The following is a 26,951-nucleotide window of genomic DNA, read 5'->3' as shown; positions in this document are numbered from 1 at the left end:
ATAGCACTCTAGAGGGTTGTAATTTATATACATAACCAATGAAATTACGAATAGGGCAATATGTGGGTGTTGACAGTTTGCATAAATTATTGCGTCATTTCATAAGTGAGAACAATTCTCATTGGAAGATTCAAACGTGCACACTTGGTCTCCTTGACAACGCTGGCCTTTTCAGAAAGGCACCCAGACAAGCACTTAGATAAAGGCTTACAGAAAGCTAATTTTTGCTAGTATCACCTTCAATTTTGAAACATATCTTGGTAAGACTTAGGGCTTTAGCCTGTTGTGTATTTATTTCATAATAAGTGTGAAATATGATTTTGTGTTTGCACTTTATTTCTGTGTTAGTAACAGATTGAGTAATTTTGAAGATTTCATTGTAAAATCTCAAGTGTTAGCTTTATAAAGATACCTTGATTATGTGTGTAGTCAGAGAGACTCATGAGCAGTAAGCCTTTTATTTTGGGTATGTCATTTACCCCATTCCTCACCAAAGTGGGGGTGCCAGGAAAGAGGTGACTGAGTGAGTGTGTCTGCATCTCTAACAGTGTTTAGAGAGACTATTCCATAGTTTAGGAGCAAAATATGAAAAGGATCTACCTCCTTTTGTGGATTTTGATATTCTAGGAACTATTAACAGGCCAGAATTTGGCGATCGTATTGAACGTGATGGAATATAGCATGGTAGAAGGTCACTTAAGTACTGCGGAGCTAGACCATTCAAAGCTTTGTACGTAGTTAACAGAATTTTAAAATGAATACGAAATTTAACAGGTAGCCAATGTAACGACGATAAAATGGGGCTAATATGATCATATTTCTTGGTTCTAGTCAACACACTGGCTGCTGCATTTTTAACCAATTGAAGTTTATTTATTGATATTGCTGGACATCTTCCCAGTAATGCATTACAATAATCTAGTCTTGAAGTCAAGAACGCATGAATTAGTATTTCGGCATCAGCAACAGAGAGCATGTGTCGTAATTTAGCAATACTTCTTAGGTGGAAGAATGCTGTTCTACAAACATTGGTAACTTGATATTAGATGGATATTTAAGGACAGATTGGTATCAAATATAACACCTACGTTTCAAAAAACAAAATTCGGTATACTTCGAAGTTCTTCAAGAAAATATATGAAGGTGCTCTTGAATGAGGAAATAATAATCCAAAAAGAAAAGGGAAAATCAAAGCACACTTCCAGATCAAAAATATAGTAAGAGTCTTTGTCAATGGCTATAACAATTAGTTAAAAACAGTGGGGGGAAAAAAGAGGGCTGCAAACCTATGCGTATTGGCAAAAATGCCTTCTTCAGGGTGCACACCTAAGTTCTTCGCTGTTGAAGACGATATAACAGTACATCCATCGAGAGTCAAATTATATTTTAGTGGTTGATTTTAGAGGTTTGTGGTCTAATAATTAATACCTCTATTTTTGTCGGAATTGAGTAGAAGGAAATTTCTGGCCATCCAATCTTTGATTTCATTGAAACACTCTGCTAATTTGGAGAATTGTGAAATTATGTCAGGTTTTGAAGAAATATAAGCTGCAGATGGGACCTTCCTTTTGGACTTAAAATTTTGAGGAAAAATTGCCACACTTTTTATTTATATGAATTTATTAGCATTTAAATTAAATATTATCAATCTAACTTAATGTATGGCACTGAGGACACTCCTATACATGCATTTATGTAACTTCTAACTTTTAAAAAAAAAAGTGTAATTAGCTTAAAAAATAACTGTCCACGAACCATGTATTTGCCACCATTGAAATAAATTGTACGTGGACATTTCCTGCATGACTAAGCAAAAACACAGGAAGTGCCACGTGCAATTTATTTGAAGTGCAGCAAATAGGTGGTCTGTGGACAATCATGTGTATGGCTTGCTATTTCTATGTAATATTGTATAACACTCAGGGCACTCCTATAAATGCATTTATGTAACATACAACTTTTAAAAAATGTATAATTAGCAAAAAAATGACTGTCCAAGGACCACCTATTTGGCGCCCTTGAAATAGATTGCACGTGGGCACTTTCTGTGTGAAAATAACCTTAAATTTGATGCTAAGACCTAGGGGCTTTGAATATTTCATCTTTGGGCCCTCATAAACAACGTATTAAAAATCTGTGTCTCTCACCGACTGGAAAATACTTAAAAAATAAAAATAAAAATAAATAAATAATAATAAATAAAAAAATCAAGAAAAATGTTCTGGAAAAATAACTGTAATTTTAGATGCCCAAGTCAGCTAATCAAGCACTCAATGAATTCATTCAGACTTTAAACTTTGCACACTGTCTATGGCCTTCCTGAGAAGCTATAGATTTAAAATTGGAGTCATTTGGAGCTTTCTAAGGTGTGTCCACAAAACACCTATAGACATGAATGGAATAAAAATGCTCTTGGGATGCGCCCTGGCACCGTGCCAAGAGGTCCGACAGACCCCAAATTTCACACAGTGAGACGTTGAGTGCCCCTCAACACTATATTAAGATGCAGATGCATAGGATGCAGAAAAGTATTTTTCATTATTTTCATTATATCTCCCTGCTTGTCATAGGAATCAATGAGACAGCCTGCCCTGCAGACCCATGTGCAGCAGTACATTCATCAGCAACTTTAATACTTAGCAGGCACCTATGTCCTCCAATTTCTAAAACCTGATTTGGGGGCCCCTGACCGTCTAGGACCTGGAGTTTCAAGTTCCTGCGACCTTTTGACCTCACTTTTCCAGAAGTCCCACTCGCCTATTAAACCAATGCAATTTTCATAAAGTGTCTGTGGACGACATCCCTAATTGGGCCAATTAAGTGTAAAAAAAAAGGTCAAAGGGTCACGGAACTCTGGACGCGGCCTAAGAGAACCCTAACGTTCGGACCTTTCTGAGCACCGTCCACCAACCACTTACCAAAAATGAACGGAATAAATTGCAGGTGGGACTTTTCTAGAAAGGTCCCATGGCCCCCAAATTTCACATGGTGGTAGCCCGAAGTTCCTCGAAAGACATAGAGAGCATGAGGCTCTAGAAAAAAGGAAAAGTCTTTTTTTAGAGTTTATGCAAGATTCTCTCACACAGGCCTCTTGCACTCACAGCTTGACAGAGCCTCTTGAATTAGATTAGCGACAACTAGGTTTAGGGTTGGCATCTACACTCAGGAAGGTTTTAGACACCCCAAATTCGGGGGCCGGTGACGGTCGAGGATCTCAAATTTCAAGGTCCTGTGGCCTTCGGAACCCCCTTATCTAGACATCCCACTTGCTCATTAAACCAATGCAATTCCATAGGAGTTTCGTGGACAGCCTTAAATTTGGTGCTAAGACCTGGGGGCTTTGATTGCTTCATCGTTGGGCCTTCAGAAACAACCTATTAAAAATCTGTGTCCCTCGGTGATTGGGAAGTACTGTAAAAAAATCAAGAAAAATATTATTAAAAAATACCTCACTTTTCATTCACAAGTCAGCCAATTAAGCACTTACCGAAGTCATTCAGACTTCAAACTTTGCACACTTACTAAGGGGCCCCTGAGAAGCTAAATATTTCAAATTGGAGTCATTTGGAGCTTTCTGAGTAGCGTCCACCAAGCCGCTAGTGAAAATGAATGGGATAAACTGTACATGGGATGCACTGTAGAATCGCTCCGTGAGATCTTACGGACCCCAAATTTCTTTCAAGCCAACTTAATAATAATAATATTACGTTTAAATTGTAGATCAGTAGGTTGGCTCTTTCAAGCCAACCAAATAATAATAAGCTTAAGTAGTAGATCAGTAGGTTGGTTCTTTCAAGCCAACCTAATATTTTTTGGGGGGGAAATTCTGTTCTTACAGCATGACTATCATGATTGTTCTCACTTCAAAGTACCAGAGGTTGATTTATCCCATTTGGAATGCAGTGATAAACATTTGCTTATGTATGACATGAATGGAAACACGTGCAACAAATCAGGTATTTGTCAAAATATCGGATCTGTGCATCAGATTTTCCAGTGTTAACGCACTAATGCAGCCTAACAGATCTGCCAATTTCAATTATGTTGTTAATAAAAACCAAACAACAATATTGAAAAGAAAGCCACTGACTGCTCTTTATTTATTTGTTATTATAAGCCTACTATGTTCTTAGTTTACTTAATACTTAGGCTACTACTTTATTATGACTATTTACCTGAAGAATTAAAAAAAATAAAAATATGAAGCAGTATTTACTTAAGAAAAACTAAGGCAACATGCCATTATTTTTATTTACTCTTTTTATACTTACATTAATATTTAACTTTTTAAATAAAGAAGTGTGTTTAATAGCATAATAGCACATTATCCATTTTAATGTGGTATTCAATTTCAAATATAAAGAATTGTGAAATTTCACTGGTATTGGTACCAACAAAAATTTGGTATTTTAAATATACAGTATATACAAAACACAACATAACATAATATAATATAATATTCTGCTCAGGTGGCTGAAGGTTCTGCCCAATAGAAATAGTATTTGGTCAGCAAGAACAAAAGTTAGAGGGAACAATGCCCCCAGCTTCTTTATATATTTATTAATAACACCCCCAAACAGTCCCCAAAACCTGCACAGACCTACCTCATTAATTATGCAAAAACAACAGCAAATAACAAGTTCCCAAGCAATAACCACCACAGACATTAAAATATTTTTTCTATGAGGTTTACTTTCACTTTCCTGACAGAATTAATAACCTGTGTTGTTTGTCACTGGTTTGCAAAGAAAAAGCTACATAATTCCACTGTCACAGTGACAAAAAATACATTGAAATAAAAATAATGCCAAATTCAGTTGCATAGCTCATAAGAATTTGTTTTTATAAATAATTTCATTATGAATAAATTATAAATATTATAATTAGTTTAATAATATTTTAAGTAAATTTTAGACCCTGTGTAAATGTCAGTTAGCAATATTTGATTTGCTAAAACTTCCTGAGAGCAGAAAAGCCTAAGGATAGACTGAACAACCTGGCAACCCTCTCATTTTAGAGATCTTATGGTGACTTTGCCAATGCAAGAACCTGTACATTATACATTTATAATACATTTTGTTTGTATGCATTTTTTAAAACTAATTTATTCCTTGATTCAAAGAATGTCTGTGTTTTATGTTTTTTATTTTTTTATTACTTATAAATAAAATAGCACGGTTAAATATCCATCTAAAACCATTTATATAAAACCCCTACAACAAACCCAAATTATTTAGCGGGCCTTAAAATAGTCCTGTGCCCCGGGCCAACATTTGGTGCTACGCCCTGATCTGTTGTGTAGTGCATGGCATTTATTCACTTGCATACTTATTCTTAATTTATTGCAAACAGATACTATTTATCCTACTCATTTTAACTGAATCCTTCACCTGGTACACTACGACACAACCCATGTGTATGGAGTATTGCATTTTGTATGGTTATATAGCATATTAGGGCTTTTCACAATTGAAATTGTTAACCCAGGGTCATCCTTAACCCTGGGTAAATGAAATCCTGATTTATCTTGTTTCATATTACACACTGTTCATACTTTAGCCTGAGTTAAGGTTCTTATTTGCATATTTGCGGTGTCAATAACAATGATTAGACGAATACAGCTCACGTTGGACATGCAACCTGTCAATGGAGCTGCTCTTCTTTGTCAGCAAGCAAATGTCGGCAAGCAAATCAGCTCCAGAATTCTGTCTTTTCATCATGGCAGTTATCCTGTTTGCCATCTCTGTTTGCCATTTTACTGGTTTCCCTTTGATGTACAACGTAACAGCATGTGAATATTTCTGCGTCTGTACAAAGCATCATATTTGATTGGCTGTCTTTTGCTAAACAACTTTTTGAAACATTTAACACAGCATAGTTTTACATTGTATACCTTTGGCACAGCAATGCAGGGTTAACCCGACTAATGCAGTGCTAACCCTGCTCCGGAGCAGGGTTTCATTACCCTGGGTTAAAAGCGTTGCTAAACTCCTTTCAAAATTACAAGTGTGAAACGTTGCTTTATTCGGGGTTAAAAGTGTGTTATAAAAAAATAAATAAAAATAATCCGGGGTTAAGTGCAGTGTAAAAAGCCATATTGTGTGTGTAATGTTACTTTTAGAGTCTTTGATATGGCTTGTTTATTGTGATCTAGTTTTTCCAACCAAGTGAATCCACCAGTAACATACATGTCCATCAAATGCTAATTCTACTTCCACTTCTAATAGAGTGCAACATTATGGTTCCGGAAGTAAAAATCCCATTAATTTCCTCCATAGGTGAATTGACTTTTAGCTCACTAAAGGCCGATTTATACTTCTGTGTCTAACCTATGGCAGTTACACCGTAGCCTGACGTGCACCTCTTCAAAAATGTGACTGCTCGTCGCGTCGACGCAGACCACAACAGCTTTGATTGGTCCACTTTAACCAGAGACCGCCTCCCAGGATGATAACAAGGATGTCTGATGTAGCGTCGCATTTTATCCAAGATTATTTTAATATCTATGCATCATATCATATTGTATTTGGACTTGTGTCCATTAAAGAAATTGTCTAAATTGGGAGCATCTGCTGTTTTTTACATTCTGTTTGTGTTTCATGAAGTTACATGCAAAACACGACAAAATATATCAGTTAACAGCTTATAAACTCTAAAAGCTTTTTTCTCTGGGCCTTTACTTGATATTAATTTGATATGTGAGTGAAATAATATGTATTCTACTCGTGATCTTTCCGATCGGCATGATGATTTGACCATATGTTTGACAGTAGGCTGTGTAGAGTAAATAACCATATTTCATAACTTGTAGAAACGGAATACTTCAAATTTTTCAGCAAATTAAAAGAGTAAGAGTTGGTAAGAGTTGGTTATAATGCCAATATGCATATATGCAAGTCTTTAAAACGACAGGCAAGTAGTTATTAATTAATTTGATTTCTTTTTCAGCACAGAACATCAAATGTATGTCAAAATATTTATATAGGCCTATTATTATTTAAGCGATTCAAGAGCAAGCGTACAGTAGTTTCCTCATTTATACAGGCAACATGTATAATAAATAATATGTACCTACATTTCAACAAGTTCACATACTTTGAACTAATTTTTGATGCTACAATAATTGAATAAATACTTCTGAATCCAGAAATTATATTGCTTGCATTGCTTTTGTTCATTTATGAAACATATTGTTACCATTTTGGCTGCGTACTCACAGAATGGCGCTGACACATCAACGCAGAAATATAAATGCAAACCAACGTGTTGGCCACTACACAGAGCCTATGCTGTAGGTTCGACGCAGAAGTATGAATCAGCTTTAACTCATATACTTTTAAAGGCAGACCTAATGTGAGCTTCAAGGTTGTAAATCAATGGTATATGCTTCTGTTGAAACCATCTGTGTGTGTTATTTCAATTTTACTTTTTACAAATTGTGTCATTCCTGATGATGGACTACACTATCCATGACCCTGAGGGGGAAAATCCACATGTATCATGATGTAATCAAGTCAGTCTCACTACACTCTGAAACTACTTACATATTTGTATATATCTGTAACTTTTGTGCAATAAACTATATTATTGAAAAATATTTGAAAATTTGCAATAAAATGTACTGATACTTATAATCAACAACTTAAAATCAATAGTTCTATGATTTTTTCATCATTTTAAATTGGATTACGTAATTCACAAGGTTTTGAGGGATTGTAGTTAATTTTATCATTAAAGATGTTAAGTACACATTCTTTTACCTGTCTTTTTGTCCAATTTCCAAATTTTTTTTTGCTTCAAATCAAAGTATGTAATTTTGTGATTCACTTTGGAGCAGGTTGGCTTGGTTCATGTCTTAAAACTCTTTTATGAAATCCCTATAGAAAAAATATATACTTCGGGGATCAAGATGGCTGGAAAAGTGGGCATGCACTGTTGCACTCTACTCTAATTAGGGCCCAAGCACTGAAAGTGCGGAGGCCCTGTTGTTCTTCTAAGGATTATTATGTTTATTATTATTATCATGTTTTTTAAGGTTGCGGGGCTTTTGGGGCACTTAACATGCTCAAAAACACATGACATTTTGCAAACGCGCCAGAGTCATCAGCCATTAGGGCTTGGCAAAAGTTCATACATGGCATGTAGAGGGGGCTCTGTAGCGCCACCTAGAAGATGGGCATGTTCGGGGGGCTCTGTAGCACATCCCTTTTGAGCTACAGTCACCAAACTTTGTACATATATAGATCTCATCAAGCCGGACATCTTTCGTGCTGACAGTCATAAGCTCCGGCCAACAGGAAGTCCTCTTAAGGGATTCAATGTTACAGGTACCAAATGTGGGCTACATCATGCCAAAACATTGATGATGCTAAATTGTGAACAGATTTTTGATATATGGTGATATAACGGTGTTGCCATGGCGACACGATAAAGTAACATAAAAAAATGGGAAACAGGAAGTGTCACATATCTTCTGTGTGCATCATGTGATTTACATCAAAATTGAGCCGTATGTTTGGCCTTACGGGCTGCTCACATTGATGTGGCTATTGTGGGTCACGGTAATAGCGCCACCAACTGGTGGAAGTGTGGCACTTTTAACAGACTTTGAAATATCCCTCTTATGTTTACCCAAATTGCTTCAAAATTGTTTAGAATAATGTCAAATGCCAAATGCATGTGTCCACTTTGCATTGTTTTCCGAAAGCCACCAGGTGGAAATGGACCCATGGTGCTTGGGCCCGTCATCGCTGCTTGCAGCTAAATTTTGAACTTGAAATCAAATTCAGTATCCGATCAACAGATAAGCGATAAACTAGAGATAAAATCCACAATGTTTTTCTTTAGTGAATTGATTAACTATTAGTGAATGCCCTCAAGTCAATCATTTTTCTTCTACTTAATACTCCTGCAATATAATTGTGAAAAAGTTACCTCCAGGCAGCTCAGGTGTGGAGACGGCTCCAGGTGAGTCAGTGGTTGTGGAGGCATTCACGCCATGGATTTTGTCATAACCTGTGGTGGGGTAGGAGACTGGGGCAGCATCCCCCCCTCCTGGTTCCTCCTCCACTTGTCCATTATCTGTCTCCCAGCTATCACTCTCATCCACCCATTCTTCAGAAGAGGCACCACTACTGCTACCCTCTGTAGAGTCATAATAAGTTTCTTCAATCTCAGACTCCACGTTATACAAGTGCTAAGAAGAGAGAGCAAGAGACAGCAATAAAGAATAAGTGAAAAGGGGGTTAGTTTTAGGGTCTAAATGTCCATAACATGCTTTCAATCATTGGTTTGAGTTTTAATTGAATAGTAGGATAGATGGATATACTCATACCTGTGGAAGGACAATTGTCTTTGAATTATCAGCCCACACAACCTCCACTTTACTGCTCAGTTCCACCCTGCACACCTGGCCAACAGACCTCTGCATAGACAGTTGAGAGAGCACAGGTAATGGGAGCAGTGAGGTGTAGAGACAAATAGAGAATGAAAAGAAAATATGCAAATCACAATGCAGAACTACAGAATAAAATTGAAAAATTACTGCACTGTCAACAAAATAAACAAGGGCACAGGACAAAGGCCAAACTCAGAGCCAAACTCAAAAAAGCCTCAGGAGTCACACTAGAACCTGCTTTACATGAGCTCATCTGTAATGTGGTAGCCTGGAAAAGTTTTAATTCTCTAAGCAAGCTATTTTATGTACCTCATTTTCACAGTCCTCTGAGTTTGAATTGCCGATCCTAATGACAATATCCGTCGTGTGGAAATGGAAATCAGGATGATCAGCAATGTCATAGACACTAACATCCTCCTCCTCTCCAATCACCTACATATACAATATTAATTTGTTATACATTCTGGAAACAGGCACGTATTAATCCTCAAACTTAACCAAACTCAAAACTTAAAGGATAGTTTACCCAAAACTGATTATTCTCTCTTCATTTACTCAGCCTCATTCCGTCAAACTAAATGGAGTCGCACACAGCACGCATCTAGCGGTCGACATAGCGCGTTCAAAAATTTGAAACAACTGTTTTCAATGAAGGTACGCACACTGCCGCTGCCACTCAGTGTCTGTCGACGGGGGGTAATTTTGAGTGATCTATGCCTTTAATGCTAAAATCATTCATACCTCAACATCGCTGCCAGCAGCATTGAGTCTGACCCACTTGACTACGCAGGTTCTGGCCTTGTGATCACCTGACTGAATCACTCCGTAGACACCTGGGTCCTCAAGAGCCAGGGCTGTAGGAACCACAATCACACAGTGTTTGTTTACCGATTAACTAAGCGAGATCATTTAATAAATTCACTTGTGTCAAAATATCTAATTGCTATGTCTACTAATCAATCTCATGTAATTACTCATGTATCATGTATTTGATACAAAATCATGTTCCACTTAATAACAGCAGGAAATAAGCAAATCAGGATAAGCATTTTGAAAAGATCAGAATGTTGATTTACAGTGAACCTACGTCGTTTGTCAACAACATAGTCTCCAGGGCAGAACTCGTGGTTGTCCAGGTGTTGAATTGGGATCAGGTCATTGGAGCGGATGTCCGTCTCAAACCTACCATTCTTCCACATCACATCAGCAGAGGTCACGGTGGAAACAACCTCTACAGCCACCCTACACACACACACAAACACACTCCATTAGTTTGAGTGTTTATTCTAATTGTCTTTCAATTTCTCGTTTGCTCCATATGAAGAAATACGATCTGTTAAGTTAATGCTTTGATTCTAAGAATTTTAAAAATCAGTTCTTTGTACAGTGGGTCTGACTTTAATATTTTAATGTTTAATCTTTTATTTGAGGACAGTGGAATAGAGCAAAAGTGTGAGAATGACCTGAGGAGGAGAAATTATATCTACGTTTTATCTGGTGGCATTCACTTGCGTTTGTTCGTAAAGTCGACAAAACCCATAGAGCAGGAGTCGACAACCTATGGTACCATGCCACCAATTTCATATGGAGGTGTTAACACTGGCACACGAGCAACAAATATAGAGAAGAGTGTGTACTTTGTTTATATGAAGTCCCTCGCACCGTGCATGCCAATCTACCTTTTGATGTCAACCTTTTTCATAAAAAAGAATTGTGTTTTATGTAGTTTTGAGCTGAGTGAAAAGCTAAACACTATTGAAGTGCGATGAGACACGCAGTGTGTGCAAATTATTTGTGCATCATGAGCTGTCGATACTGCGGCATACCATCAATTCACTTTACTTCACATTTTTGCATTTGTCAAGCGGATGGCATTTTACATTCTTATTTTATTTGTTTATAGTTGCTTTCAGAATATTGCTATGTAAATAAGAATATACAACTATCAATGTTTGGGATTTTCAACCCAGCACACATGCTCCTTAAACCACAATGACGGTGACTCTCAAAACTACATCATTAAGGGAAAATAGCAAACACACGTTGTGGCATGAGTTTGATTCGAAATCCAAAATTCAACTTGGAAATAAACAGTTTCAGGATTTTGAAAATTTTAAACAAAGCAACGCTTTGTAATAAAATGATAAATATTTAAGATTCCACACAATTTCTAGGTCACTATTCAAATAAGCATATTTGTGACATTAACCATTTTAGCTCCTTTTGTACAAAAGGTCATGTTTTCTTGCTTTTATTGAAGTACAATTAAACATTCTTAAATCATGCTGAGATAACATGGATTATCGGGTTTTGCACAAACTTGTGGAGTCAGACTCAGACTTCTGTTTTATATATATATATACTGTATGCCATAATTTATATCATGTACCTTTACCAGCAAGTAAATTCTATAACAAGATATTCTGCATTTACTTGTCTGCCACAATAATGTAGGCATTTGAAATATCATCATTTGAGGGTTTTTTTATTTAGTGTTTTACCCAACAAATACTGATATATGACATAAACAACAGTGGTAAGTCACAGCACCATCACGTTATCGTCACCTGCACTACATGACAAATGTTTTTCATAGCTTCATCCATCAGCAGTGAGGCATTCACATGTGATAAATGTAGTATGGATGTAGGATGTAAGGATCTAAGGAATTAGTTAGGCTGATGGAAAAGTTCTCCCCACTCAGTGAAGTACCCACTGAAAATCCTGTTGAAAGTGCCCTGATTATAGGGGATTCTATTTTAAGGAACGTGGAAATAGAGACTCAAGCCACTTTAGTCAAATGCCTCCCGGGGGCAAGAGCGCCTGTCATCAGATCAAATTTAAACGTGCTAGCTAATGCTAATGCTAAACATACCCTACGTCCAAATCAGGACCCTATCCGCCCTAAACAGTACCCGAGATAAGAATTAGGGTGTCCCAAATCATAGTATGTGGAAATGAGTGTCCCATTTTACCCGGATGGTCTACTATTTGCAGTAGATTTCCAAAGTGTGGATCAGTGAACACTTTTCAGCTAATATTGCCCACAATCCCTTACTCGACGAACAAGTTTCAAAACTACAATTGTCATATGTGAAAAACGTCAAACATGCTGAAGAGACCGATGGTGCATCTTTACTTCATCATGATTTTGCAACATTAAACAACATTTAATATTACGCAAGTTTGGTTGAACACTTTGAAGAGAAACTACTTTGTTCGTGCTGTTGAACGAAGATGCTAATCAGCTCATTAAATTGCGAATGATCAAGCGGCTTCATTAATATTGATCAGAAAAGGGTATGAATGATTAATAATCCTCATCTTACCATCATGCATTCTCTGATGCCCATTTACTGTATTTGTGCTGCTTATTGTGGGTGCTCTTGTGTTTTCTTAGAGCTTCTTTCTCGAAAATAACCTTTAACAAAAATTGTAAAAACTGAGTTATCACAAACAGAAAATGAACAAAATTTACACAATTGTCTGTTCTCATTTTATTTTTGTCATTTATTGTATCACTGAAATATAGCAGAGGTCAGATTCTCTTTCATTGGACCGTTGTAATGATGTAAATGGTATGTGACGCTGCCAAATGAAAAAAAAAAAGTAATCCAGCACAATGTCATTCATTTGTTCTGTCATTTCGACTTGGCGTGACATTTAAGTATATAATGCAAGATCTTTAAGCATATGAAATGTAATTAATAATAATTAATAAAATTTAGCCGCAAGCGGCACTTATGGAAAAATGACAAAAAAATAATCAGATTTGACAAGAATGATCCTGTGGAACCCTAACCTTAACTCAAACCCTAACCGCCTTAATCACAGTAGCAAAAATAGGATTAGTTATAGTGCCCCCTAGTATAATTTTTTTTTTTTAATTTTGCAGGTCATCTCAGAATGTTCACTTGTCCATGTGTTTTAAGTTAAGTTCTAATTTTTTGCTCACAAGTTACAGACCAATTAGTAATTATAAGCCACGCCCAAAAACATATTCAATAATACAATTTACGGACTCTGACGCCATTACACTTTTAGGGCAGAAAAATAAAGATGATGATGATCAGGACAAACACAATAGGGTACCAGCACCTTTGGTGCTTGGCCCCCTAATAAGAAAATCAGTCCAAATACTATAGGGTTCCAGCACCCTCAGTGCTTGGACCCCTAATAATCAGAATAATAATAAGAAGAAAGCCCTAACAAATACAATAGGGTTCCAACACCTTCAGTGCTTGGCCCTTTAATTAGAAAATCCTAACTAATACAATAGGGTTCCAGCACCTTCGGTGCTTGGCCCCCTAAAGAAGAAGAAGAAGAAGAAAATCCTAACAAATATAATAGGGTTCCAGCACCTTCGGTGCTTGGCCCCCTAATAAGAAAATCCTAACAAATACAATAAGGTTTCAGCACCTTCGATGCTTGGCCCCCTAATGATAGTAAACAATTAAATAAGGAACATGCATCTCATGAAAACTGTAACAGAATGATTGACAGGTCGATTTACTGTTACAGGATAAATGTAACAATGGGACTGAGGTGTCTTTGTTTTCAAGACGCGATTTTATTATGTGATATGTCCCAAAACTTGCACAAACTAAAGAGTAGACACTTTTCCATCACAAAACAGTGCACACTTTAAGGGCGTAGTATAAGTAGGCGAACTAGATTTTATATAAATGTTATTCATGTCGGCACTAAAGATCACTATAGATAACATTAAAGAGGTGCAAAAACAATTTCAGACACTGTAATATGCTCTGGCCCCCTCCTTGCTTTTTGCGGTGGCTAGATATATAGTCAATTATTGTCACTGAATGGCTGGATGTCGTAGTGGTGTCCGGAGATGGCATAGGGGTTATGTACAATTGGATGAGATTTGGGGTAGACTTGACCTGCTAAAGAAATCCCTCCAGGAAAGGTGCTGCTCTCCTCTCTAGTAATTTGGCTCATAGTCTTAAAGGGATAGTTCACCCAAAAATAAACATTTTCTCATCATTTACTCACCTTCATGCCATCCCAGATTTGTATGACTTTCTTCTGCAGAACACAAATAAAGATTTTTAAAAGACTATTTCAGATGGTCCTCACAATGCAAGTGAATAGTGACCAGAACTTTTAAGGCCCAAAAGGCAGAAGTAATTTAATCTATAGAAGTAATCCATAAGACTCCAGAGGTTAAATCCATATCTTCTGAAGCTACATGATAGGAGTGGGTGAGAAACAGATCAATATTTAAGTCCTTTTTTACCTGTAATCTACACTTTCATTTCTTCATTCTGGTGTGGAAGTGACTTTCACTTTCATATTCAGCAACCTACTGGTTGGGGCTGGTCAAAGTTGGAGATTGATGGTAAAAAAAGGACTTAAATATTGAGCTGTTTCTCACCCACACCACTCATATTGCTTCAAAAGATATGGATTTAAACACTGGAGTCATATGGACTTCTTTAATGCCTCCTTTATGTCATTTTTTGACCTTCTGAGTTCTGGTCACCATTCACTTGATTTCCATGGACTTGCAGAGCAGAAATATTCTTCTAAAAATCTTAATTTATGTTCAGCAGAAGAAAGGAAGTCATTCACATCTGGAATGGCATGAAGGTGAGTAAATGATGAGAGAATTTTCATTTTTGGGTGAACAAAATAGTGCTAGTGTTTGACTGCCCAGGTCAGGAAGCAGACAGACTGGCTAAACCGACCATCTGCAAGCTGCCTTGAGATGTCATATAAACTACAATGCATAGAGACTGTATCACCTAGATATCATATAGAGACTGTGTGTGTGTTTCTGGAACTATGAAATACAAAACCTTTAAGTCATTTAGAAAAAAAAACTGATTGATGTCAAACTTGAAAATTATATTTAAAAAAAATAAGATAATCATCTAATAAAGCTTGGGCTACTAAACATTAGATCTCTTTCATCCAAAACACTAATTGTAAATGAAATTACAGATCATAGTTTGGATACGCACTGTTTTACAAAATCCTGGCTTAAATCGGATGAACATATTAGTTAAAATTATTCTACTCCAGGTTATTGTTATAAACATAAGGCGTTGCTACTATTTACAGAGATGTTCTTGGTGTTACTCAGAGGTCAGGATACAAATTTAATTCTTTTGAAGTGAAAGCGCTTAATGTGAAATATAAGTAAAAAATCTGTTGTCTTTTGCTCTTGCTACTACTTATCTTTTCTGCTCCCCATGGCTCAGTATCTATCCTGCTCAGTGCATCCACGTGAGTGCTAACAAACTCATTGACTATTTATACACAGACACTAATTGCAATTTAAAAAGCCACAGGTGTGGGAAATTAACCTTTAATTGCCATTTAAACCTATGTGTGTCATCTTGTGTGTCTGTAACAAGGCCAAACATTCAAAGGTATGTAAACTTTTGATAAGGGCCATTTGGGTGATTTCTGTTACCATTATAATTTAAAAAGGAGCCAAACAACTATGTGATAATAAATGGCTTAATATGATCACTATCCTTAAATAAAAGACCATTTTTTGCATGATCAGTCCTATTTTCAAAATCAATGCCAAAATTTCACAATTTCTGCCAGGGTATGCAAACTTTTGAGCACAACTGTATATACAAACCCCAAGGATAGCTCATGATATTCTCTTGGATAGGCTCGAGAATTATGTTGGCATCTGCGGACAGGGATTAGCATGGTTTTAGGACCTATTTATCAGACCACTACCACTTTGTTTGCGTAAACGACGAATTTTCAGATCAAGTAGATGTTAAGTGTGGAATGCCTCATGGCTTAATATTAGGTCCTCTGCTTTTCTTCTTGTATATGCTTTCCCTGAGGACTTCATAAATAACCATGGAATTAGTTTTCATTGTTATGCCAACGATCCTCAGTTTTACATTTCTCTCCCCCCCATTGAAATGTCCCAATTCTCCAAATTAGCAGAGTGTATCATTGATATCAAAAACTGAATGGCTACAAATTTCCTTTTGCTCAATCCTGACAAAACAGAGGTATTATTTATTGGACCAAATACCTCTTAAAATAAGATGCTAAAATATAATTTATCTTTCAATGGATGTACTGTTACATCATCTTCTACTGTTAAGAACTTGGGTGTTGAATTTGACAGCAATCTGTCATTTGAAAATCACATTTCCAATGTTTGTAGAACAGCATTCTTCCACCTCAGAAATACTGCTATGTTACGACACATGCTCTCTGTTTCTGATGACCTCAAGATTAAATTATTGTAATGCTTTACTGGGAGGATGTCCCGCAGGTTCAATAAATAAGCTTAATTTGGTTCAAAATTATTCTCATGTTCTATAACTCTATAATAGCATCTACGTTAATATTAATCTGTATGTTTCCCGGTCTCGCCTTTGGGATACATATCCCGAGGATACCAGAACCTGCCAGATCCAGCTATGATGAGTCCGGTCCAGCCCAATGTCCCACCCCCACCGCTATGTGTCGCTGACTGATGACTACTAACTGCAGCTTAATCCAACCAGTCAGCGAGGGGCACTTCGATGATTACTGTCTGAAATATTGGCAATATTTTCATGCTGTATAGCCAGAGGGGAACTGGCTTCCCCAGCTGAGCCTGGTTTCTCCCAAGTTTTTTTTTATTTTCTCAATTCACTAAAATCTTATGGAGTTTTGGGGTTTCTTGCCACAGTCGCCTTAGGCTTGCTTAATGGTGGACAAATAATTTTTAAAGCACGATTCTCAATCACGTTTTTCATTTAAACTGCCCAATGAGGACTTACAGACATACAGACATTACAGCATCATTTTCAGTAAAGCTGCTTTGAAACGATGTATTGTGAAAAGCAATAAACAACGACTTGATTTATGATTACTTTTATTCCAATTGTGATAGAATTGATTAATGATATGGCAAATAATTCATTTGTACAGTTGAAGTCAGAAGTTTACATACACTTAGGCTCAAGTCATTAAAACACATTTTTTTTTAACCACTCCACAGATTTAATATTAACAAACTATAGTTCTGGCAAGTCGTTTAGGACATCTACTTTGTGCATGACACAAGTAATTTTTCCAAAAACTGTTTACAGACAGTTTTTTTCACTTTTAATTGACTATATCACAATTCCAGTGGGTCAGAAGTTTACATACACTAAGTTAACTGTGCCTTTAAGCAGCTTGGAAAATTCCAGAATATTATGTCAAGCTTTAGACAATTAGACAATTAGACAATTATCTTTCTGATGGGAGGTATACTGAATTGGAGGTGTACCCATGGATGAATTGTAAGGCCTACCTTCAAACTCAGTGCCTCTTTGCTTGACATCATAGGAAAATCAAAAGAAATCAGCCAAGACCTCAGAAAAATAATGTGGACCTCATTTTTGGAGAAATATCCTCTGGTCTAATGAAACTAAAATGTAACTGTTTGGCCATAATAACCATCGTTATATTTGGAGGAAAAGGGTGAGGCTTGCAAGCCGAAGAACACCATCCCAACCGTGAAGCATAGGGGTGGCAGCATCATGTTGTGGGGGTGCTTTGCAGCAGGAGGGACTGGTGCACTTCACAAAATAGATGGCATTATGAGGAAGGAAAATTATGTGGATATATTGAAGATATCAGCCAGGAAGTTAAAGCTTGGTCACAAATGGTTTAAGGACAACAAAGTCAAGGTATTGGAGTGGCCATCACAAATCCCTGACCTCAATCCGATAGAAAATTTGTGGCCAGAACTGAAAAAGCATGTGCAGGCAAGGAGGCCTAAAAACCTGACTCAGTTACACCAGTTCTGTCTGGAAGAACTTGGACAAAATTCCAGCAACTTATTGTGAGAAGCTTGTGGAAGGCTACCCAAAAACTTTGACCCAAGTTAAACAATTTAAAGGCAATGCTACCAAATACTAACAAAGTGTATGTAAACTTCTGACCCACTGGGAATGTGATGAAAGAAATAAAAGCTAAAATAAATAATTCTCTCAACTAATATTCTGACATTTCACATTCTTAAAATAAAGCAGTGATCCTAACTGACCTAAGACAGGGAATGTTTTCTATGATCAGATGTCAGTAATTGTGAAAAACTGAGTTTATGTATTTGGCTAAGGTGTATGTAAACTTCTGACTTCAACTGTATATTTCATTCATTCCATTAACATTTTGATTGTCCGCCCTATTTTTATTATTATTTTTTATGCACCTCTATAAGAGTGAGCTGGAAAGAAAATGTCAGATACTACAAATGAGAATCAAAAACATTTCATGAGGAAAAAGAGATCAATAAACACAGTTATGTTTTGTCAGCTAAGCCATTTCCACCCTATGAGAGACAGGTTAGTGGGTGCACATGAAGGAGAGGTTTCATTACATGACCACAGCTCTCACACTGCACTATCACTTTATTGTTTCCACCAGACATACAGTGCATTCATAAAGTATACTGACCCCTTCATTTTTTCACATTTTGTTATGTTGCAAAAAAAAAAAAAAAAAAAAATCACCTCAATCTACACTCCATACCCTATAAAGCAAAATCATTTTTTATTTTTTATTGTTATTAACAATTTTATTGATTCCAAATGTTGTGCGCTACGTTCAGGAGCGGGTTTGGCTATTAGCAATAATTAATAATTATCAATGATAATTAATAATTATTAAAATCAATAGAACATTGATTAGAATTAACACTAGTTTATTGATCCTTCAAATCAACAATCATCAAAGATAATTATCAATTATCAAAATCAATAGAACATTTATAAGGTTTAATATTGCCGGGGCACCACCATGGAATCAGGGACTAATAACCAGACAGTATAACAGTCTCAATATAGGATTGTTCGTCACGCAAGGTTTCCGGCCAGAGAATATGGCCGCGAATGTGGGCGGAGAGAAGCTGGTTAATGATGTCTGCCCGTTTAACGTGTGTCTCTGCTTATCCGATAACTTAGGGACAAAGCTGAGCTTTATCACCAAGTTATCTACTAGCCAAATGTGTGTACGGGTGTGTTTGTGAGTGGTTGCATGTGTGTGCGGTTAGTACGAGAGAGAGAGAGAACAGAGTGGCGGCACCGAAGCCAGTTTCGCGATCGTGGGAGAGAAAGCAGCTGTTAGTTTATCACTCAGAGATGCGGTGAGCGGCTCGTAAACCGTCCCGTGGTCTTTGGTTCTTTAATGGATAAACTAAGTGTGCTGGTCTCACCCACGATGGCGGAAATACACTACAGTCCAACGTGGTTGGACTACAACACAGCAAATCTCATTCGTGGTAACAGTATGTTACAGTAATACCTTGATATTATTAGCAGCAATGAGCAGACTCATCACTCCGTAAACTGTACAAGCAATAACCTTTATACACAAGAATAACACACTATAATAATCTATCTCTGCCCAGACGTAAACCTCTTACTTGAATCGTGTGAGGATGCGGGTAAAATGTGTGTTCATCCATCATTTGACTTCCTCGAAGCTCAGGTGATGACGGGAGGCTGTTTCCTTGCTCTGTCGGCGGCGGTACGGCTGCTGATTCTTGGTGGGCTGGCGGAGATATCAGTGAAGTCGACTTGGTTGAAGAGGGAAAAGAAATCCTTCACTTCTGCAGACAAACGGATGAAGATGTGGATTGCTCGGCGGTCTCCTTCAGATCCGTTAGCGTGTTTGGTGGAACACTGAGAAATCTTGACTCATCCAGTGAGATGGAGATTGTATGGCCACAGTTTCAAGTCATACGTTACTTCCGTGTGCAACGAGGCTACACCTGAGAGCAGCAGAGCTGCGTCTAGAAACGGCACACAATGTCGCTGGAAGCAATGCCCAGAAAGATCTCAGAGGTTTTTCTTCTCCCGATGACATCATGGTTGAGGGGCATTCTGTCGTGCGCCTCATCCAATAGGAGTTGAGAGTTCGATCCTTCAGAATTTCACATACAGGTGTAAAGTGAGCAAGGCTTCATGGGATCTGTAGTCTGTTTTTGGACTCCCTTTGTTTGATTTTGGCACGGTTGTTATCAGTAAGGTTTTATGACTGTGAGTAGGCCTGCCTTTGTCTTATATCTGAATTCATGAGGCCCAACACAAACATAAAACATACAAACACAACATAAAAAACTGAATCAATTATTCACATTAAACCCCCTCCAACTTAAAATTTTTTTTAACAACTTTTTAAATATCTGTCCCCAATATTAACATCCGTCCCACCACCCAGGATACAGAGTCTGTGGCTAAATGAAAATTCAGTCTCCAATACCTCACACATAATGTTTTGAACCCTCAACCAAAATTCTTGGATCTTTACACATCCCCAAAAGCATGTGTTGTGTCCCCGTCTTCTGACTGGCACCGCCAGCAGGTGGGTGTGTCTTTAAGACCCAAGCTATACAATCTAGAGGGGGTCCAGCAGAATTGATGCAAAATCTTAAATTGCATTAGATAGACCCTTGCGTCTCTAGATGAAGACTTCATGCTTTTTAGAATCCTAGCCCACACTCCCTCCTCCAATACAAAGTTTAAATCTTTTTCCCATAATCTCTTGAGAGAAGACAAAGCTCTGTCCCCCAGACTCTGAATTAACAAGGAGTAATACACCGATGCCTTATGACCTTTTCCAAAAGCAGTAATCACCACTTCCAGAGTATCTGCCGCTTTAGGGGGGGGGTGTATACTACTCCCAAAAATAGAACAGAACAGGTGGCGCAGCTGTAAATACCTAAAGAACTGAGATCTAGGAATCTTAAAATGTTGAACCAAATTTTCAAAAGATCTCAGCACTCCACTTTCATATAGGTCACCGAGTGTAGTAACCCCCCTTCCAATCCACTCTGACCAACAGAAAGGGGACTTATTAATATGTAATTTAGGGTTCAACCATATGCTTGAGGCAACATTTAAATAAATGTTCGAATTAAACACTCTGGACACTTTTATCCAAACCACGTGCAAATGCGAGATAACAGGTGTGACTTAAATTCTCCGGTTAGTTTGAGAGAAAGGCTTTGCAATGGTGAAACAGGGGCAAGGACTTCCTGTTCAATACAAAACAAGGGAGGGTCTCTCTCAGGTGGAAGCGACCAATGAGCCAAATGTCTGAGACTAATAATAAAACAAAATCTTGGGTAGGCCTAGCCCACCTTTGTCAATCGGCTTATTTAACTTGTTGAAATGTAATCTGGGACGTTTACCATTCCAAATTAAGTACTTCGCTATGCTATCAAATTGCTTGAAATAATAGAGGGGGACATCTACAGGGAGAGACTGTAGCAGGTAGTTGAATTTTGGAATACAATTCATTTTAATAACATTAACCTTCCCAATCATCGATAAATGTAATGAAGCCCACCTACTCACATCACTCGAAAAACTTTTTATTAAAGGGTCGAAATTAACTAACTAAATCACACAAATTAGCTGGGAATAAAATGGCCAAATACTCAATGCCATGTTTGGGCCACTGGAAGGTGCCTGGCTGAAAAGCCGTTACTGGGCAGTCAGACCCAAAGCTTCGGATTTAGACCAATTGACTCAGACACCTGAGAACTTAGAGAAGGAATTAATAATCCTGTGGAGACAAGGCATAGATCTAATGGGGTCAGAGACGAATAATAAAATATAATTTGCGTAAAGCAAAAGCTTATGCACCACACCTCCCACCATCACCCCTGGAAAATCATACTCCTTATCTTAGCTGCTAATGGTTCCAGGGCAAGACAGAGCAATAATGGGGAAAGAGGGCAACCCTGCCGGGTGCCCCTATCCATAGTAAAATAATCAGAAATGAATCCATTTGTTTGTTCCGCCGCTACCAAGTGTCTATACAGTAACTTAATCCATTCAATAAAAGTATTTCCGAACCCGTATATTTCCAAAACCTTAAAAAGATAATCCCATTCTCCCATTCTACCATATCAAATGCCTTTTCGGCGTCAAGTGAGATGGCAGCGACCAGAGTCTGATCATTCACCACTGACCACATGATACTGATGAAATGCAGGCAGTTGTGTAAAATGATGGGGAGCCTGTATTTAAGGGGAGGGGCATAAGTATATGTTTGGCAAATGAAATAGCAAGCGCTCTAAACAGAGAAGACTTTTGAAGAGAGAGATGTTACGTCTAGGTTGTAAAACCTTGCGAATGTGTTTTGAGAAGACCATCCTGCTGCAAAACATATGTCCTGTACAGACACACCATTCATCCATACCCATGTGGAGGCCATGCCTCTAGTTGAGTGTGCTTTAACACCAATTGGGCAAATGTTACCTTGCGACTCGTAAGCAAGGGCAATCGCATCAACGATCCAGTGAGAAAGTCTTTGTTTGGAGATGGGCATTCCTTTTGTGCATCCTCCATAGCACACAAAGAGATGATCAGACAGTCTGAACTGGCGGGTGCACTCAACCTATGCGTGTAGTGCCCGCACAGGGCATAACAAATGCAAGGATTGTTCCTCATCCGAATTAAATGGAGGAGGGAAGAAAGCTTGAAGGTGAACCACCTGTGCTCTGAAGGGCGTGGTTAGAACTTTAGGCACATAGCCTTTTCTGGGTTTGTCAGTGGCTTTTGAAAGACCGGGGCCAAACTCCAGACATGATTTGTCAATTGACAGTGCAAGTCAGACGAAACTGCCGATGCCAGAGCCAGCAGTAATGTGGTCTTAATTGAGAGCATGCGCAAATCAACAGAGTCCAAAGGCTCGAAGGGTGGCCCTGCGAGCGCTTTTAGGACTAAAGTTAGGTCCCACGTCGGAACTGTGGCCAGCCGTGGTGGATTTAATCATCTTGTTCCTCTAAGGTACTTTATGATTAAATCATGCTTGCCTATAGTGGTGCTGGCTTCAGGTGCGTTATACGCAGATATAGTCACCACATATACTTTGCACGTTAACGGTGTGAGTCCTGCGTCCAATTGCTCCTGAAGAAATATGAGAATTGTATGGGTCAGTTTACTGGGTCTTTGCTATGCGAGACACCAATCAGTGAACACATTCCATTATAACGCATAGAGGCATCTCGTGGACGGCGCTCTGGCCTGTAAAATGGTGTTCATGACTGAATGCATCAGTTCTGGCGCGTTTAACGCGCTCCATTCAGGTGCCATACATGCAGGTTCCACAGGTTGGGCTGGGGATGCCAGATTGTGCCTTGTGCCTGAGAGAGGAGATCCCTCCTCAGTGGTATTTCCCATGGCGAGCTGTGTAGCACCTCTATAATTTCCAGAAATCATGGCTGGTTACGGCCCAACCAATAGAATCGTTTCAGTATCCTCTCAGACTTTGCATATGACAGAGTGAATTAGGCACACTGGGGGAAACGCATATAAGTTATCAGTCTCATCAATGGCGGTGAATGAATTCCACCTTGGCGGTTAATATACGCCACCACTGTCATGTTGTCTGAGCGAATCAGAAAATGATAGTTTGCTATTTCTGACTGAAAAGCCTTCAAGGCTAGGAATACAGCCGATAGCTCTAGGCGGTTGATGTGCCACTCCCTCCTCGCACCTGTCCAGGTGCTGGAAGCTGGACATCCATCACACACCGCCCCCCAACCAGTGTTGGAAGTGTCCATAGTCACCACTTTCCACCTGACAATCTGCTCCAGCGTGATACCTCACTGGTAAAAGTCAGGAGCTGTCCAAGGTGCTAGGGCAGCTATACAGCAGTGAGATTTAGTGATACGCATGCGCCCATGGTGCCAAGCATGTCGTGTAACATGGCGCTTGAGCCAGCATTGAAGTCTCATGTGTAAAAGACCTAATGGAATGACCACGGATGCCGCCTTTCTTTGGGACAAGAAAATAGCGTCTGTAAAACCCTTTTATAAGTGGCTAGATACTTATGAGCGCAACTCATATCCACCATTGAAATCTGCTACTCTGAAGAACCACGCGGTTATCTACTTTGTGATGTCACAGTAATTTAACCTTTTAATCGTCATTAATAATTATGATTACAATATCAAGGGCAATAATCAACAATTATGATTTTTGTCATAATCATGCAGCCCTAATTAGGAGAAGAGGTTTTACCAATGACAGATTTTTAGAGAGCTCTTATAAACATGAAATAGCCTTTTGCAAGTGAAGGGCTTGGGACTGTGCACATTCTAGTGATGCCATCAGCCAATCAGCATTGTCAGGATATCAATGGTGCTCATTTGCACACCAAAATGCTGATAACTACCAAAAACCGGCTTATTAAAAAAATAAGCCATAAGAAAACCATGTTTACATGAGATTTAAAATCATTGTGTTATTCTCTGCTTTTGAGATCAAAACGTAAACAGTCAAGAGCACAACACTTATGTAAACTGGATAAGCTGGTAAGTACACTGGTAAAAGTTTTTACTTACAAAGTGAAATCGGGGTAATGGAAAAAAATCTACGTGTGCTGATCGGTTTCGTCAATGTCGGGCAGGGCCCAGCGGAGGGGTCAGCACCATGGCCCCTGTGGTACCTTAATGCGGCCCTGTGTGTAAATGTGCTCATTGTCCTGCACCTGTAGAGTAAAAAGGTACATGCCATTTATGGCTCAGGTAAATGTGTCTCAAAATTTTTTTTATCCAGAACTGAGCACCAATGAGCAGAGATGGCAGTAAGCAGGTTGCATAGTTAATGTGGGGGTCATGAGGCACCTGAGCAACTGGCAGTTTTCTTTAGGTATTATAGTCCTCATTGTTGGGTTCACAAAGATCCGGTTTACAACTGGTATTATCCAATTCCATGTGGTCAAGTGAGACACATCGCTGTTTACACTTGGTCGCTCAATACACTCCTGTGACCACTTGTGTTTGGATTTTGAGGGGAGTGTTGGGCCTCATGTATTCAGATAGAAGACAAAGGCAGGCCTAACACAGTCGTAAAACCTAACTCAGGCCCCCATATACCAAGTCGTAAATCTTACTGATAAAAACTGCGCCAAAATCAAACAAAGAGAGTCCAAAACAGACTACAAATCCCATGAAGCCTTGCTCACTAAAGGATCGAACTCTCAACTCCTATTGGATGAGGCACTCAACAGAACGCACCTCAACCATGACATCATCAGGAGTAGAAATACCTCTGAAATGCTTCCGGGATTTGCTTCCAGCTATTTTGTTCGCCGTGTATAGATGCAGCTCATCGCTGCTCTCAGCTGCAGCCTCGTGGCACAAGGAAGTAACGTCCGACTTGAAACTGTGGCCATACAATCTCGCTGGACGAGTTGAGATTACTCTGTGTTCCACCGAACACTCTAACGGATCCGAAGGAGACCGCCGAGCAATCCGCATCTTCATTCGTTTGCCTGCAGAAGTGAAGAGAAAGAGTTCTCTTCCCTCTTCAATCAAGTCAACGTTGCCGATTTCTCCGCCAGCCCGCCGAGAATCAGCAGCCATACCGCCCGCGGACAGAGCGAGGAAACGGCCTCCCGTCATCACCCGAGACTCGAGGAAATGAGTCGGAGTAAAACGACGGATGAACACACATTCTAGCTGCATCCTCATGCGATTCAAGTAAGAAGTTTACGTCTGGGCAGAGGTAGAATATTACAGTGTGTTATTCTTGTGTATCAAGGTTATTGCTTGTACAGTTTACGGACCGCTGTGTCCGCTCATTGCGATTAATACTCAAAGTATTCATTATCACGTATGAGATTTGCTGTGTTGTAGTCCAACCACATTGGACTGTTGTGCATTTCCGCCATCACGTGCGAGACCGGCACACCGAGTTTATCCATTAAAGAATCAAAGACCGCAGGACAGTTTACGAGCCGTCCACCGCGTCTCTGAGTGATAAAATAACAGCTGCTTTCTCTCCCACGATCGCGAAATCGGCTTTGGGGCCGTCACTTAATTCTCTCTCTCTCTCGTACTAACCACACACACATGCGACCCCTCACAAACATTCTCGCACACATTTTTGGCTAGTAGATAGCTTCGTGATAAAGCTCAGCTTTGTCCCTAAGCTATCGTACAAGCGGATACATGCGGTAAACTGGTAGACACCACTGACAGGTTTCTCTCCGCCCACATTCGTGGCCATATTCTCTGGCCGGAAGTCTTGCGTGACATACTCTCCACGAGAGTCACGTCTGCCATTTTGTGCACGTCCCTCCTTACACACACACACACACACACACACACACCTTATGTGTTATAGGATTATTTTGATTTCCATATCTAATCATATTACTGTTTAGTTTGTAGTTGAAAGTTGGAAGTTTATTGACGGCATTGTATTAATTATTAATTGATATTACTGCATAAACAAACTTTGTTATACTTCAAAGAGAAGTGTTTTGGTTTGTTTTGCATACACCTGTGTCACTTGCTGACAGGATGTCAGTGCTCGGATTCAAGCCTTCATTCATTGTTTTTTTTCTGAAAATCGATATTGTTCGGATGTCGATTTTCCTAAGAAAACAATCTAATATTGATACTGTTATACTATCTGGTTATTAGTCCCTGATTCCAGGGTGGTGCCCTGGCAATATTCATCCTTATTAATATTCTATTGATTTTTGATAATTGACAGTTATCTTAACAATTAATGATTATCTTTGATAATTGTTGGTTTAAAGGATTAAAAAA

The 26,951-nt window shown here is 38.7% G+C and overlaps 1 protein-coding gene across 4 annotated transcripts in view; it reads right to left on the bottom strand.

The window, feature by feature from the left end:
• The window catches only part of LOC127448992 ((E3-independent) E2 ubiquitin-conjugating enzyme-like), a 135,728-nt gene that overhangs the window by 27,024 nt on the left and 81,753 nt on the right, over window positions 1–26,951 (bottom strand). For 3 of the 4 annotated variants that reach the window (XM_051712027.1, XM_051712030.1, XM_051712029.1), the window contains exons 11-15: window positions 10,485–10,639; window positions 10,139–10,251; window positions 9,707–9,829; window positions 9,335–9,424; window positions 8,935–9,196 (exon numbers count right to left, since the gene is read on the bottom strand). In XM_051712027.1, coding sequence (XP_051567987.1) covers window positions 8,935–9,196; window positions 9,335–9,424; window positions 9,707–9,829; window positions 10,139–10,251; window positions 10,485–10,639 — 743 coding nt within the window. The remainder of the gene's footprint in view (window positions 1–8,934; window positions 9,197–9,334; window positions 9,425–9,706; window positions 9,830–10,138; window positions 10,252–10,484; window positions 10,640–26,951) is intronic. The other variant, XM_051712028.1, reaches the window with a different exon arrangement.

The sequence above is a fragment of the Myxocyprinus asiaticus genome, chromosome 12, assembly GCF_019703515.2.
Source record: "Myxocyprinus asiaticus isolate MX2 ecotype Aquarium Trade chromosome 12, UBuf_Myxa_2, whole genome shotgun sequence".
Lineage (NCBI taxonomy): Eukaryota > Metazoa > Chordata > Actinopteri > Cypriniformes > Catostomidae > Myxocyprinus > Myxocyprinus asiaticus.
Note: the sequence above shows the minus strand (reverse complement) of the source record. Positions and strands in the feature narration are given on the sequence as shown.